Here is a 17,285-nt window from a genome sequence, read left to right on the forward strand (position 1 = left end):
GTACTACACTTAATGGCAATCTTTTCTACCAGGCTTCATCCAAAGTAATTTATTTGAAAACCACTCACAGGGATAGGGCTGTGGGGCACCATTTTAATAACTGGATGCATAATTTGTGCTACCACATGCACATATCATTTCATCGAGCACATGATGATGAAGTCAACTTGGACAGAACAGGGTTTCGCTGCAAAAGGAAGATGTGATTCGGGCATGGAGTTCATTACTCCAGCTTTCCGCACACTGGCCCTGCTCTATTGGCATTTTATCCATGCTAATAACGTTAGCTAATAATGTGTCGGGTTTCTTCACTGTTGGCACAGCAGAGACGTGCTAACCGGGCATTGGACTTTTTAGTTGATGGACGGAGACCACACACTTAGAATCTCTTTAGCTGGTGACCATATGACACTTGCTTGTCTGGAGCAAGTATGTTGTCTGCAACACAAATGGAATCTACTGCCAGTGTTACCTTTTGTTATCTACAGATGAGGCAGGGTTTTAAATGTTACAATGCTAAAAATAGGGAATCGCTTAAGCGCTGCATCAGGATGAAATAAAGAACAGGGTGAGATTAGAAACATGAATGCCCAGCTAGTTGAAACAACACCAGCAATCAGTGTCTATTTCTTTCCCCATCAACTCTTTTAACAAAAGGCAATGATCGTGTTTGGCTGCATTTTAATTCCTCTCCTCAACTTTTATGTCTACATGAAATTAATGAGCATTCAGCTCTGCATAAAGGGAAGAGACCAGGGTGGGAAACCGCTTAGCCAGATAGACAAAGCCCATTTGTATTCGGGCTTTGAAACACTTACTTGAATGCCGATTATGGATATTTCTTCTTGGCACCCCGTTTATATTTAATTTTGGTTCCAAAGGTGATTTAAAAGTGATTGGCCGCAATGGAATGATTTTCGAAGGTGGTCAGGAAAGGGTGGAAGGGAAGAAACCCAGGGTCCACTAATCCAGCAGTCAAATAATTGACCCGTGAGTAATTAGAAGTTGGCTGGGGTTATGGAAACAAGACTGCCCTCATGTGATGGAGGAGCCTCAAGTCTCCTTTGTAGTTTTGAGACATGAGGCAATGAGCCAAACGTTCTGTCTAAACTGTTTGGGAATTGCTTTTAAGTTCGGCACTCTTGGAAAGGTATTATGTGACAACTTGTTGCCTCAGTGCCCGCAGATGACACAGTGGCTTCAACGAACTGGAGCCTTAAATCAGAACTCTCTGGGCTAAGAAGTGGTTCTAGATTGGTTTCTGCCTCCACCCAATTCTGCGTCAACATACTCCCTTTAGTAACATCTGTCTGAGACGAAGGGCGATTTGAAATGGCTCTTCCTGGGGCGCCTGGGTGGCGCAGTCGGTTAAGCGTCCGGCTTCAGCCAGGTCACGATCTCGCGGTCTGTGAGTTTGAGCCCCGCGTCAGGCTCTGGGCTGATGGCTCAGAGCCTGGAGCCTGTTTCCGATTCTATGTCTCCCTCTCTCTACCCCTCCCCCATTCATGCTCTGTCTCTCTCTGTCCCAAAAATAAATAAACGTTGAAAAAAAAAAAAAATTTTGAAATGGCTCTTCCTTCCCCACTGCTGTTTCTCATTTTCATCCAGCATGCCCACCCTCTGAGTTTACGTGAAGGAGTCCATGTATGTAAGTGAGTTATATAATGAGCCAGTGATTGCTTCCTGGTCAAGTCCAATTTCAAGCCGTAGGCTTGTGAAACAAGCCCTGTGCATGAATTATAGGATCTCCATAAAATGTACCATCCCTGATTTATCGAAGATCTTTTACGCTGGGAAGACATTTGTGTAGGAGTCACTGTTTCCACCCGTGAGGGAAAGCCACCACATCTAATATGGTTCTCGTTGAAATGCCACACTCCTCTGTTCAGAACTAACCCTTATAGATAGCATACAGATATTCCAAGTAAAGAAAAAGGGCTTCTCCTTCATACAAGCTTTGAAAAGTCACTCCCTACCATTAGCCCCGTTGTGGAAATTAACAAAGCATTTGAACATCCAAAGATCTGAGATGTTTTCCGGTAAAGAGATCTGTTCAACTCTAACTCAGCCTTTCTCAAATTTTCCCAAACTTTCTGACCATGGGACACTTTGAGAATGCTGGTAAGTACTTTCCCTTTGTCTTCTTCCAAGGGCTAAGGAACACGTAGAGGTGATTTTCCTGTTTGTTGCGTTTCTCCAGGGAAAAATGCTGAACGTCACCCATTGACCTCATACGTTCCAGTTGTGCCCCTTAACCCTGCGACTTCAGAATCCATCGAGCGTTTTAGAGGGCTCCTCAAACATATTGATAGAACGCTTTTGTACGTAATGAATCAGAATTCTAGCATATTAAATTGCAGAGAGATTACACAGGTTATTTTTGGTTTTAGAAGGGTGCATTTTCTTCCAATGGCAAGATATACATAGAATGTCAAATTATAACCACCAGTTTCCTTGGTGAACATGAAATTAAGGCAAGGAGAGTTGATTGCATGTTCTGAATAGCCATCGGCATCCAGTTGGCTGTGAACTTTGCCTCCACTGAAGGACAGATATGTCCCAGTAATTGGACATGGTTACTCCTAAGACAATCCTAGAGATATTCTTCCCTCTCTATCTGGCTTTCAAATTCTCTCTCTTGTTTTATTATTTTTTTCCACAAAAATAATCGATGCACGTTATTTTTTAAGTACTCTAAAAATCTGTCTCTTGGCGCTTAATTTTTTGCTTTCTAGGTTCTTTCTCAATAGAAATCTTTTTTTTTTTTTTAAGTAGGCGCTACAACTCACGTGGGGCTTGAACTCATGACCCCGAGATCAAGAGTTGCATGCTCTACTCACTGAGCCAGCCAATCCCCCCACCCCATAGAAATCTTTTGGATATTTCTTTGGACGGTCAAAGCTATACAATGTGCCTATATAAATGATAGGCCTCTTTATGTGCTAGTTTTATACATGATCTATCGACATCTCTTTATTTTTGATGAGGATTCTGTTTTCTTCTTTTATGTCCCTTCCTATTCTATATCCCTCAGGATTACATCACAGGAAACAAATAAGTCTAGCTATTGCAAGGAGGCAAAGATTTCACATAGGGAATTAGGAGCTTAGAAAATCGTTGGAAGAGCTAGAAGAACAGAATCTATGTTGTAGAGCCAGGCATGACTCCCTGAACTGGTTAAGATTAGCGGGCAGGGTCTTTTTATTGAGGCATAATTTACATAAAGTACAACTCACTTTTTAATATGTGTAATGTAATGCGTTTTGACACAAAATGGTTCTATCATACCCAATACTTCTACTGTGCCCCTTCCTCCCTCCCAGCCCCTGGCAACCACTACTCTGTTTCTGTTTCTGTTGCCTTTTCTAGAATGTCATAAATTGAATCATACGGCACATAGTCTTTTGTGTCTGACTTCTTTCATTTAGCTTCAAGGCTTTTGAAATTAATTCATGCAGTTGCGTGTGCTGGCCATTCAATAGTTTTTATTACTGGGTAGTATTTGGTTGTATGCACATACCAGAACTGGTTTCCCCATTCACTAGTTGATGGACATCGGAGTTGTTAACAGTTCTCAGTGCTCATGAATAAAGCTGCTGTGAACATTCCTGTGAGGTTCCTTGTGTGAACATTATGTCTTCATTGCTCAGGTAAATATCTAGGCGAGGGATTGTGGATGACACGGTAAGAAGTACCAAACTGTACCATTTGGCATTCCCATCAGCAGTGTAAGAGAGTTTCAGTTTCTCCACGTCTTCAACACTTGGTTCTATCAGTCTTTCGGGTAGAGCCATAGCCTGGTTTTCCCGATCCCGAAATGTTTACCCCTGCCTGACGTGCTATTACAAGGCCACCCCTGTGCCTGTTTCCCTGTGGTAGAACAATGACACGTGTTTGGGTCTACTAACGGTCAAGGTCCAGGAGGAAGACAGGCTCCAGTACTGAGCTGGATATGCTGATGGAGACAAAAGGATTGTTGATCATGGTCTTGATTCGACCTTCACTGGATCCTAAACAACATACAAAACAATGTTTTATGGGTCTCTCTCAGGCTTTTTGATCATTCCATGGAAGGATTTAAAAACTGGGAGTTCATGACCATTCATTGCTGGGGAGAACGAGCCACCGGTGACTGGATCCTTGAAGTTTACGATACTCCCTCCCAGCTGAGGAACTTCAAGACCCCAGGTAGGAACTCCCTTTTTAACAATTTGGTTGACTGTGCAGAACAAAGTGACGGAATGTATTCTGGCCAAGAAGTGATTTACGTTTACATATCGACATCATCCTTTTTCATATAATCCTGTGTTTTGAGTTATCTGCACATATTCCAGTTCTCAGCGTTACCATTTGAGGTAATAATTGAAGGATTATTAGAACTGAAGAGTAAATGTTTAGATATAAGTACAGGATAAAACATGGCAGCTGCTGATTGATGTTTCAGAACATAGGACCCACATCTCTAACCACCTTCCCCCATAAGCATGCCAGCCTTGTCCACCTGCAGTGAATTAAATTGCACGGTCATAAGTTTCCTTAGTTAGGTTTTTCTCTGGGTTTATTCTCCTATTAATTTTCAGTGTTCACAAGACATCGAGCTTGGCCTCTGCCAGCTAAAGTGGTTACCAGTAAAGAAAATGAATGGCCCTCAGGAGCCTAAGAGCTAAGAGAAAGGAATACTTTCCAGCTAAGTAAAACATGGAACTTACAATGTTAACAGAGGCATAGGGCCTCTCTCCTCCTCATGCTAATCTAGGAAGCTTTTGTTTGTAACACGAAGTAAGGGAAATTACAAAGGTAGCTTGGCCGGCAGTGGGGGGGTGGGGGGGACTGAACAGTTTTTCACAGGGGCCTGTGTGGCCCGTGATGGAGCCCTACATGGCTCAGTAGCAGGTGATCTGTTTGACAGACACCCCAGCCTCCCACCCAGCTGTGGACACATCTTCAACCATCTAATAAAGTCGTGTTTCTCAGTACTCTCTCTGTACAGTCCCTCCGTAGAAGATCCAGGCCTGAGGGCATTTTAGGACTGACCTCCAATTCTAGCCCTCCCCTGATGGCAGAATAAATTAACCAGACGTTCTGTAATTAACTGTAAGGGTGTGTGCTATTTAGACACTGTGGGCTGCATAGGGCAGAGAAGGCACACAGCAGGACGCAGGAATGAAGCAGGGAAAGTTACTCATTCTGAGAGATCGGTTTTGGCCGCGCATTTGGCGATCTCTTTCCCCTAATTCTGTGATGTGGTCTCTCGGCGTTGCCACAGCGGACCCACATTCAGGGAAGCTAAAACAAGAAGGGTGGCAGGGTCGCAGTGAATCAGGATAAAAGATTTGTTAAACAGTGTCCAGATTCAGCTCGTCTCCAGCATGCACCGGGAATATAATGGTGGCCAAACCTTTATCGAGAAATCAAATGTCTGTCCACATGGCAGGATAGAACACGTGAAAATAACTAGACCCTAGTTTCTAGACACTTTCATTGGCTCATAATCTACTTAGTTCCCAGGAACTTCCTCCCCGCCCCCCCCCCCCATCTCCTGTTCCAGGCCATGGTCATTGCTCATTTAATAGAGATACCCTGGGTCATGGCACCCAGGGGCAATGGCAGCATGGTGACGTGGGTGCGGTGCCCGACCCCAGTTGATTTATCAGCAGGTGCCACGTCAGGGCTCTTACATCTCAAGAGGTCCCAGGGATGTAATCACTGTCCAAATGTGGTAGCTGTGAACAAAACTGGGGGTGGGGTACAGCCGAAGGGACAGACATAAGGGGTACACGTTATCTGCTGAGAATATAAGACAGCGATAAAACTACCTAAAACTCACTCCGCTCTTTACTATCACCGTGCACCAGCATTTCTAAAGAATGTCAGTGATAAAACGCTACCCCCCCCACAGGAGCAGACTACCCCTGGGGGCTCACTAATGGTCGACTAGGTATTTATGTGCAAGGGTCAGGGGCCGTGAATATAAATCTCTCTGCTCTCCAGGAGTTCACTGCCTCTCCAGATTTTATTATGATCGTCTGTGTTAAAAGCTCTCAGCAGTAACCCAGATAATCTAGAGTTGTCTCTTCCACAGCGTTGGCTTCCCCTTATGCCATTTAAATGTTCACATGTAATCCTCGTCACGTCTAGTCATTTTACAGATGTTCTTTTATGCCGGAAGAGAGATGCCCTAATGCTCCTACTGGCCTGGGGTGTGGAGGCCTGCGTAGGTACCCACAGCTGTTGGATATCCTCCCTTCCACCAACCTTTGAGTTTAGGATTAATTACAAAGTTGAAAAGGGACTTCTGCTTTTCTGTGTGTGTCCGTGTGTCAATGGTTTCATCATTGGTTTCAATGGTTTCATCATTGTTTCAATGGCGTATAGTCCTATGGAAGGTTTCTCTCTCTAATTAATGGGGTATTTCTGCAGTAAGCTAATAGAACTTCAGTTGGAGATGTAGAATTGTCTAGCCCAGTTAGGGTAGAATCGTTCCCAAATGTAGAGGTTCCTGATTCCAAACTGAGTTGACATTTCTTTATTGTTTCTTCCCATTTGTGTATTATTAAAATACATATCAAGGGTTTTTAATTGATACGGTTAACACACAATGTTACATTAGTTTCAGGTGCACAACGTGGTGATTCAACAAGTCCGTATGCTGTGTTGTGCTCACCGCAAGCGTGACTGGTGTCTTGTCACCACGCAACGCTATTAGCTTGCTGTTGACTAGATTCCCTGTGCCTTTTATCCCTGTGACTTATTCATCCCATAACCGCAAGCCTGTACCTCCCACCGCCCTTCACTGATTTTTCTTGTCCTTCCCTCCCTTTCCCCTTTGGCAACAAGTTTGTTCTCTGTCTGTATCAGTGAAATCATATGGTGTTTGCCTTTCTCTGTTTTACTTATCTCACTAAGCATAATCCCTTCTAGGTCCATCCATGCTGTTACAGAGGACAAGATCTCATTCATCTTTATGGCTGGGTGATACTCCGTGTGTGTGTATGTTTCACACACACACACATACACACACACCATATCTTTTTTATCCATTCATCTCTCAGTGGACACATGGGTTCCTTCTACATCTTGGCTATTGTAAATAATGCCTTGATCAACATAGGGATGCATATATCTTTTTGAATCAGCGTTTTTGTTTTTGTTTTGTTTTGGGGTAGATACCCGGTAGTGCAATTTCTGGATCGTACGGTAGTTCTATTTTTAGCTTTTAACTTTTTGAGGAACCTCGGTTCTGTTTTCCACAGTGACTGCACCAGTTTGCATTCCCACCGACAGCGTAAGGGGGTTCCCCTTTTTCCACATCTTTGCCAACACCTGTTGTTTTCTGTGTTGTTAGTTTTAGCCGTTCTGACAGGTGTGAGGTGATATTTCATTGTGCCTTTGATTTGCATTTCCCTGATGATGAGTGGTGGTGAGCATCTTTTCATATGTCCGTTGGGCCATCTCTACGTCTTTGGGAAAACGTCTCTCCATGTTCTGTGCCCATTTTTTCATCAGATTGTTTTTTTTTTTTCCTGTCGAGTTGTACAAGTTCTTGATACATTTTGGATATTAACCCCTTATCCAATATATCACTTGCAAATATCTTCTCCCATTCACTAGGCTGCCTTTTTGTTTTATTGATGGTTTCCTTTACTGTGCAGATGCTTTTTATTTTGGCGTAGCCCCAGTGTATTTTTGCCGTTGTTTCTTTTAACTAAAGAGCGATATTTAAGAAATTACTGCCTCTGTTTTCTTTTAGGAGTCTTAGGGTTTTAGGTCTCACATTTAGGTCTTTAATCCATTCTGAGTTGATTTTAATCCATTCTGAGTTGAGTTCCTCTTTTTGTGTGGTAGAAGAAAGTGGTCCAGTTTTATTCCTTTGCATGTAGCTGTCCAGTTTTCCCAGCACCATTTACTGAAGAGACTGTCTTTTCCCTATTGTATAGTCTTGTCTCCTTTGTTGCAGATGAACTGACCATGTAAGTGTGGGTGTATTTCCGGGTTCTCTCTTCTGTTCCATTGATCTATGAGTACATTTTTGTGCCATACTACTTTACCATGGCTTGGTAGTGTATCTTGAAATCTGGGATTGTGATACCTCTAGCTTTGGTCTTCATTCTCAAGACTGCTTTGGCGATTCAGGGTCTTCTGTAGTTTCATACAAATTTTAGTATTATTTGTTCTAGTTGTGTGCCAAATGCTCTTGATATTTTCATAGGGACTGTAATGACTCTGTAGATTGCTTTCGTAGTATGGACATTTTAATAATGTTAATTCTTCTGATCCATTTGTTCGGTCCTCTTCAATTTCTTTCATCAGTGTTTTATAGTTTTTAGACCCCAAGTCTTTCACCTCCTTGGTTAAGTTTATTCCTAGATACTTTATTCTTTGTGGTGTAATTGTAAATGGGATTCTTTTCTTAATTTCCCTTTCTGCTGTTTCATCATTAGTGTGTAGAAATGCAACCGATTTTTGAATATTAATTTGTAGCCTGCAACATTAATGAATTCATTTATTCTAACAGTTTTTTGGTGGAGTCTTTCAGGTTTTCTTTATATAATATTATTTTATCTCTAAATAGTGAGTGTTTTACTTCTTCCTTAACAACGTGGATGCCTTTTATTTCTTTTTGTTGTCTGATTGCCGTGGCTAGGACTTTCAGTACTACGTTGAGAAAAGTAGTGAGAGTGGACATCCCTGTCTTGTTCCTGATCTTAGGATAAAGCTCTCAGTTCTTCCCTACTGAGTGTGACGTTAGGTGTGGGTTTCTGATTTATGGCCTTTATTATGTTGACGTATGTTCCCTCTAAACCTACTTTGTTAAGGGTTTTCATGAATGGATGTTGAATTTTGTCAAATACTTTTTCTGCATCTGCTGAGACAATAATCATATGATTCTCATCCTTCACTTTATTAATTATCCTTCACTAATTAATTTACTAATACTGAACCTCCATTGTATCCCTGGAATAAATCCTACTTGATCATGGTGAGTGTCCTTTTAATGCATCATTGAATTTAGTTTGCTAATATTTTGTTGAGGATTTTTGCCTCTGTGTTCATCAGGGATTCTGGCCTGTAATTTTCTGTTTGTGTAGTGCCTTTGTCTGGTTTTGGTATCAGGATAATGCTGGTCTCGTAGAATGTATTTAGAAGCTCTCCTTCCTCTACTTTTTTATGCGGTAGTTTGAGGAGAACTCTTGATTAAATGTGTGGTGGAATTCACCTGTGAATCCATCCGGTCCTGGACTTTTGTTGTTGGGAGGTGTTTTTGTTTTGTTTTTGTTTTTTCTTTATTGCGGATTCAATTTCGTTACTAGTAATTGGTCTGTTCAGATTTCCTATTTCTTCCTGACTCAGTTTTGAAAGATGGTATGCTTCTAGGAATTTATCCATTTCTTCTAGTTTTCCAATCTGTTGGCATGTAGTTTTTCATAATAGTCTCCTATAACCCTTTGTACTTCCATGATGTCAGTTGTTACTTCTTTTTCATTTCAGATGTTGTTTATTTGGATCCTCTCTCCTTTTTTCTCAATGAGTCTGGCTCAAGGTTTATTAATTTTGTTTATCATTTCAAAGAACCAGCTCTTGGTTTCATTGATCTTTTATCATTTATTGAGTCTCCATTTCATTTGTTAATATTCTGATCGTTATTATTTCCTTCCTTCTACTAACTTGGGCTTTGTTCTTTTTATATTTCTTTTTGGTGTAAGTTTAGATTGTGTATTTGAATTTTTTTTTCTTCTTGAGGTAGGCCTGTTTTGCTATAAACTTCCCTCTTAGGACTGCTTTCTTCGTTTCCCAAAGATTTGGGACCATTGTGTTTTCATTTTCATTTGTCTCTATGTATTTTTTTATTGCCTCTTTGATTTCTCTGTTAACCCATTAGTTGATTAGTAGCATGTTGTTTAGCCTCCATGGGTTTGTGGTTTTTTCCACCTTTTCTTATCATAATTGGTTTCTAGTCACATACTGTTGTGATTTGAAAGATGCTTGATATTATTTCAGTTTTCCTAAATTTATTGAGATATGTTTAGTGACCTGTGATCTGTCCTACAGAATGTTCCATGTACACTTGAAAAGGATGTAAATTCTGTTGGTTTTGGCTAGACTATTAGGTATATCTGTTAGGTCCATCTAGTCTAATGTGTCATTCAAGGCCTCTGTTTCCTTATCAATTTTCTGTTTAGATGTTCTATCCATCGGTATAAGTCTGGTGTTGAAGTCCCCTACCATTATTGTATTACTGCCAATTTCTCCCTTTATGTCATTTCGCTTTATGAATTTAAGTGCTCCAAAGTTGTACGTAGATATTTACAATTGTTACATCCTCTTGTTGGATCGATCCCTTCCTAATTATGTAATGTCTTTCTTTGTTTCTGGTTACAGTCTTTGTTTTAAAGTCTATTTTGTCTGATACAAACATTTCTACCCTGGCTGTTTTTGTTTTTGTTTTTTTTCCTGCTCCCAATCGCATAGAATATCTTTCTGTATCCCTTCACTTTCAGTCTGTATGTGCCTTTAGGTCTGAAGTGAGTCTCTTGTGAGCAGCATGTAGATGGGTTTTGTTTTTTTATCCATTCCACAACCCTGTCTTTTGAGTGGAGTATATAGACCGTTTACATTCAAAGTAATTATTAATGGGTATGTTTTCATTGCCATTTTGTTGTCTTGTTTTTGTAGTTCTTTTTCATTTCTTCTTTTTGCTCTCTATTCTTTTGATTGATGACTCCATAGTGTTATGCTTGGCTTTCTTTCTCTTTATTTTTTTCTAAGTTTTTGGTTGGTGTTTACCATGGGGTTCATGTATAACATTTGAAGGATATAGTGGTCTGTATTAAGTTAATGGTAACTTAAGTTTGAACACATTCTAAAAGAACTTAATTTGTACTACGCCCTCCACATTTAGGTATATGTTGTCATATGTTATGTCTCTTTATTTTGTGAGTCTCCTTAATTAATTTTTTACATATAATTCATTTTACTACCAGCTGTTCACTGTATGTTTTCTTTTACTCATGAATTTTTTTTTCCTTTCATAATTTTCTTCTAATTATGGCCTTTTCTTTTCACCTAATGAAGTCCCTTTTAACATTTCTTACAAAGCTAGTTTAGTGATGCTGTACTTCTCTAACTTTTGGTTGACTGGGAAACTCTTGATCTCGCCTTCAATTCTGAATGATAATCTTGCTAGGTAGAGTATTTTTGGTTGTAGTTTTCTCTCTCTCTTTCTTTTTTTTTTTTTTTTTTTTTTTTTTTTTTTTTTAACCGCACGTCAGATATATCATACCACTCCTTCTGGCCTGCAAAGTTTCTGCTGAAAAATCAGCCTCGTGGGGTTTACCTTGTATGTAAGTTTCTCCCTTGCTGCTTTTATCTGTGTCTTTAATCTTTACCGTGTTAATTATTATGTCTCGGTGTGGACCTCATCTTGAGTTCATCTTGTTTTGAACTCTCTCTGCTGCCGGGAACTGAATGTCTATTTCCTTCCCAAGGTTATAGTTAAGTGTCTAGCTTTGATGTCTTCCAATGAGTTTTCTGTCCCTCTCTGTCTCTCTTTTCCCTCTGGGAATAATGTCAATGGCTGTTCACTTTACGTTGTTCTTAGCCTATCCTCATTCCTAATTTTTTTTTTTTTTTTTTCTGTTCAGTTCAGGTGCTTTACCCTGTCTTCCAGATCACTGATCCATTCTTCTGTATCTTCTACCCCACTGTTGATTCCCTATAGCGTATTTTCAGTTTCAGTTAATGTGTTCTTCAACCCTGATTGGGTTTTCTATATATTTTCTGTCTCTTTTTTTGAAGTTCTGAGTTCTTCCATTCTTCTCTCCAGTCCAGTGAGCATCTGTTCATGACCATTATTTGGAACTGTTCATCAGGCATATTGCTTATTTATATTTCATTTAGTTCTTTTTCTGAGGTTTGTCTTATTCTTTCTTTCTTTCCAGTTGTCTCCTCATTTTGCTTGATTTTCTTTGTCTCTTTCTGTGAATTAGGCAGAACAGCTACTTCTCCTAAACTAGAAGGAATGCTCTTGCGTCTGGTCCTCCCCTGTGTAGACTGTATGTGCCTGGTCGCTTTAGTGGGCTGACTGGGGGTCGCGGGTCACTCCGTGCTGGGGCCACCCTGGTGAGACGGCCTGAGCTAAAGTAGGCACGTGCTGGGGTGGTCCTGAGGCCATCCGTGCTGAGGGCATCACAGTCTGACAGCTGACACTGACGTGGGCGCAAGCCAGGGCATCACAGCACTCTCTGGGCAGAGGGGACCCTGGAAGGATAGCTCAAGTTGAAATGGGTGTGGGCTGGGGCAGCCTGGTTCTCTCTGCACAGAAGGTGCATTGACAAGGCAGCTGAAACTGAAGGAGATGGAAGCCAGGGGTCATGGTGCTCTCTGAGCAGGGAGCACTTGTTATAGGACACATGAAACTGAAGTGGCTACAAGCCAGGAGATCCCAGGGCCCCTTGCATCAGGGGTGTCCTGGAAAGCGTCTTTCTTGTCATTCTCTACAGTGTGTCTTTTCTTGTGCGGCAGCTATTCAGTGAGCACTTGATTCTGTTTCAGGAAGAATTGCTCTGTAAGCAGGTGGAGATTTGGTGTGGCTGTGGACGAGATGAGTTCAGGTTCTTCCTACGTCACCATCGTGGACCAGAAGTCCACAGTAAGGATCTTTTGAAGGCTTTCTCGATTGTGGTCTTTGATCTTGTGACACATTAGACCTATCTTGCGTTTTCTTTCTTGAGCAGATGGCATTTGTGTACCAACGTGTAGAACTGATTTTTCTCCTTCTGCATTTACGCAGCTATTTCTTATCAGAATGTTGTACCATCAACTGCAAAATCTCCTAAGTAATTTAACAATTGGAAAACGTCGTAGGAGAGGAAGAAATGATGGCCCAAATACGGCAGCATTTGATGTGACTTGTGGCAGATTCTAAGGAAATAAGATTACATAATAAGTGAAACAGAAAGAGATAGATTGCCCAACAAGTATGTCCCCCGCGGGCTTAGGAGATACTTCAGAAATGACACAAATGGAAGTAATCAGTTATGAGTCAGCATTCTTCCATGTACTTTAAAAGGAGAAATTTTAGCTCCAAACTGATCTTAAGTTAATGAGCCGGGCCATAGGGTAACTGAGGGGTTGGATTTCTTATAGCGTCCTTGCATTATATGCTCCATTGGTACACCTGAGAGATGCCATAAGAAAAATGAGTTCTGTTTTGCGTCTCTATGTAAAGGCAATCGGGTCATGGATTTCAGGGCGTCGGTCATTCATTTCTTGCCACTACTTCATGTGTACTATTTGGAATTCTGAGACTGAACAGCACCCTAATTATGAAAAGCATACTCATTAACAAGTGAGTCCAAAGAAAAGCTGGCAGAGGGCAAGCCACAAAGAAATCAACATGCTGGCCCAGTGTAGTTGTCAGAAAGCAATGAATGTGGCACAGAATGCGTTCCTTTTTGAACTTCAAGTTTCTGAAGTCCTGGAAGTAAACAGAAGGGCAGTATTACATAAGGGCTTAGGGACACAGCATTTGGATTCTGAATGGATGTGTTTTTTTTTTTTTTTTTTGAGATGTAATTGATATGTAATACTCTATTAGTTTCAGGCATACAACCTAATGATTTGATGTTCGTACCTATCACAAAATGATCACCACTGGGAAGCTAACTTCCATCAGCTCACATAGTTTAAACATTCTTGTCATATCGTGAGAAATTTTAAGATCTACTTTTTCAGCAGCTTTCAAATCTACAGTATACGATCATTAACTCCAGTCACCATGTTTTACATTACACTCCCAGAACTTAGTTGTTTTATAACTGGAAGTTTGCACTCTCTGACCCCTTTTATCCATCTCACCCACCTCTGAACACCCCAACCTCTGGCAACCACCAATTTATTCTCTGTTGTTTATGAGATCAGGTTTTTTTAGTTTGGTTGGTTGTTTGCTTTTGAGATTCAACATACAAGTGAGATCATATACCATTTTTAAATTTTTTTTAATGTTTATTTTATTCTTTTTGAGAGAGAGAAAGAGAGCGAGCGAGCGGGTGAGGGACAGAGAGCAAGAGGGAGACACAGGATCTGAAACAAGGCTTGAAGCTCTGAGCTGTCAGCACAGAGACCGATGCAGGGCTCGAACTCACAAACCACGAGATCATGACCTGAGTCAAAGCTGGACACCCAAGCGACTGAGCCACCCAGGCACCCCCTGTTCAAATCTTTAATCCATTTTTTTAAATGTTTATTTATTTTTGAGAGAGACAGAGAGCAAGCGCACGCATGCAAGGGAGGGAGGGGCAGAGAGAGAAGGAGACAGAGGATCTGAAGCAGGGCTCGAATTCACATGACCTGAGCTGAAGTCAGACACTTAACCTACTGAGCCACCCAGGCGCCCCTAAATCTTTCATCCATTTTGAGTTAGTTTTTAGGTATTATGCAAGACAGTCGTTCAGTGTCATTATTTTTCACATGGCTGTCCAGTTTTCCTAGCACTGTGTATTGAAATCCTCTGTCCATTGTGTATTCTTGGCTGCTTGTTGTAAATGAATTGGCCATATATGCATGAGTTTATTTCTGGTTTCTCTGTTCTCCTCTATTGATGTATGTGTCTGTTTCATGGCAATACCATAGTGTGTTGATTACCATAGCTTTGTAATATATTTTGAAATCCGAAAGCATGATGCCTCCACCTTCGTTTTTCTTTCTCAAGAGTGATTTGACCTTTCATGGTTCCATAAAAATTGTAAGATTGTTTTATTTCTATAAAAATGCTAACGGGATGTTGATATGGATTACATTGAATTTATAGGTTGCTTTGGGTAGTATGGACATTTTAACGATATTATTCTTCTCATCTGAGCCCAGATTATCTTTCTGTTTATTTTTGTCTTCGCTTTTTTCAACATTGTGCTATAGTTTTCAGTGTATAGGTCTTTTACCCCCTTGGTTAAATTTCTGAGCATTTTATTCTTTTTGATGCAATCGTACATAGGGTTTTCTTAGTTTCTTTTTTTTTTTTTAATTTTTTTTTTTAAACGTTTATTTATTTTTGAGACAGAGAGAGACAGAGCATGAACAGGGGAGGGTCAGAGAGAGGGAGACACAGAATCTGATACAGGCTCCAGGCTCTGAGCTATCAGCACAGAGCCCGACGCGGGGCTCGAACTCACGGACCGCGAGATCATGACCTGAGCCGAAGTCGGCCGCTTAACCGACTGAGCCACCCAGGCGCCCCAGTTTCTTTTTTTGATAGTTCAATTATTAGTGTATAGACAGGCAAAAGATTTGTGTTTATTGATTTTGAATCCTACAACTTGAGTGAATTTGTTGATTAGTGCTAATAGTTTTTTGGTGGCGCCTCTATGGTTTGTCATATACAGTATCATGTCACGTGCAAACAGTGACATACTTCTTCCTTTCCGATTTCAATTCCCTTTCTTTCTCTTGTCTAATTGTTCTGGCCAGGACTTCCAATACTATGTTGACTAAAAGTGCTAAGTGTCTCACTCCTGATCTTTATTATGCTTTGTATTTCCCCTACACACACTTTTTTGAGAGTTTTATCATAAATAGATGTCGAATTATGCTAATGCTTTTTCTGTACTTATGGAGATGATTGTATGATTTTTGTCGTTAAATTTGTTAATGCTGTGAATCACACTGATTGGTTTGTGAGTGTTGAAACATTCTTGCATCCCCAGAATAAATTTCACTTGTTCATGCTATATGACCCTTTGACTGTAATATTGAATTCAGTTTGCTAATATTTTGTTGAGGACTTTTTCATCTGTGTTCATCAGGGATTTACTTGTGGCATCCTTGTTTGGTTTTGGGATCAGGGTAATGCTAGCTTCATGTAATGAGTTTGGAAATGTTCCTTTTCTTTTGGAGTTTAAGAAAGACTCAGATTCTTTAAATATTTGGTAGAATTGACCAGCGAAGATGTAGTTGTGGCCATTTCTTTGCTGGGAGGTTTTTTATTACTGATTCAAGCTCGTTGCTAGTAATTGGTCTGTTTAGATTTTCTATTTCTTCATGATTCACTCTCGATGGGTTGTATACGTCTAGAAATGTATCCATTTCTTCTAGGTTGTTCGCTTTGTTGGTGTGTGATTGTGGATAACAGTCTTTTATGATCCTTCATATTTTTGCAGTTTTTATTTTTCTTTTAGTTATAACCTCTCCTGGTTCATTTCTGCTTTTGATTCTCTTCGTCTTGGCGAGCTTAAGTATAGATCTGTCGATTTTGTTTACAATCTCTGTTACCTGCAAACGGAAGCACTGCTAGCCACCAGTGCCAGCGACCTAGAGGTGTCCCCTGGGAGGCAGCCACAAAAATTTGGGCGCCAGATGAGAGTACAAGTTCCTTCTGAGAGACATGAGTGAGTTGGAGCAAGGCTGAGGGACAGATCAAAGATGGCGCCCATCAGCGTCTGTCTTTGGAGAGTATTTCAGTAGGCCCTTGGCTGTATGTTAAATTGGATGTCTGCATCTTGCTTTGACTTTAAGGTAAACGAATAAGCCTCTTTAAGAGGAAGTCAGTGCTTTTCAATTTGCTGCTTCCGCACTGAGACTTGGAGTGGGTGGGTCCACATACGCAAGCTCTTTGTGAGCTAGTCAGTTGACTATCGCCTTGTGGGTCTCAAGCCCTGTATACACTATATGTTTTGGGGGCTCTTCTCTGGTGCAGGTCTTAAAAATTGGGGTACCCGATAGGAGATTCAAACCTTTTGCTTCTTGGGGAGAAACCTGGGGCTTCGAGTCCCGATTGTGGGTCACAGTGCCAGGGGTGGGGCTTATTCCAAGACTGTGTCTCAACCACTCTTACCTGCTTTCACGTGACTGTTTTGTTTGCCTCCCGTGTAGCAGCCACTCAGCTAGTTTTAGTTTTTGTTTTCTTTTTCAGAGGAAATTGTTCCCTATGTAGCTGTAGATTCAGTGAGTCCATAGGAAGAGGTGGGTCCAGGACCTTCCTACATTGTCTTCTTATCTTGGAACGCCCCAGATGGGTTTTAATAGCAGTCCATACGCCTGCTGCCTCTGGGAAAATTATCATTCTCTATGCCTGTTGCCTCATCTATATTTTGGGAATTTAAGTATCTACCTCCCAAATGTTGCAAACCCCGAATGAATTAAAACTTAATAGATGACTGGCAGATCCCTGAAGTTTACCACTGTCAGGGCTGTGGTGGGACCCTTGCGCGAACCATGACCGGATTCTCTGTATTAGGCTAAGTTGGGGAGGGACCTTCAGGAAGGTCCTGCTTCCTACCTGCATACTTGCA

The 17,285-nt window shown here is 40.9% G+C and overlaps 1 protein-coding gene across 4 annotated transcripts in view; it reads left to right on the plus strand.

Annotated features, from left to right (window-relative positions):
* Positions 1-17,285, plus strand: part of PCSK5 (proprotein convertase subtilisin/kexin type 5) — a 472,761-nt gene that overhangs the window by 282,624 nt on the left and 172,852 nt on the right. For all 4 annotated transcript variants that reach the window (XM_086685036.1, XM_086685033.1, XM_086685035.1 and 1 more), the window contains one exon: positions 4,052-4,188. In XM_086685036.1, coding sequence (XP_086541162.1) covers positions 4,052-4,188 — 137 coding nt within the window. The remainder of the gene's footprint in view (positions 1-4,051; positions 4,189-17,285) is intronic.

The sequence above is a fragment of the Puma concolor genome, chromosome D4, assembly GCF_028749965.1.
Source record: "Puma concolor isolate L17-30 chromosome D4, mPumCon1.1.hap2, whole genome shotgun sequence".
NCBI lineage: Eukaryota > Metazoa > Chordata > Mammalia > Carnivora > Felidae > Puma > Puma concolor.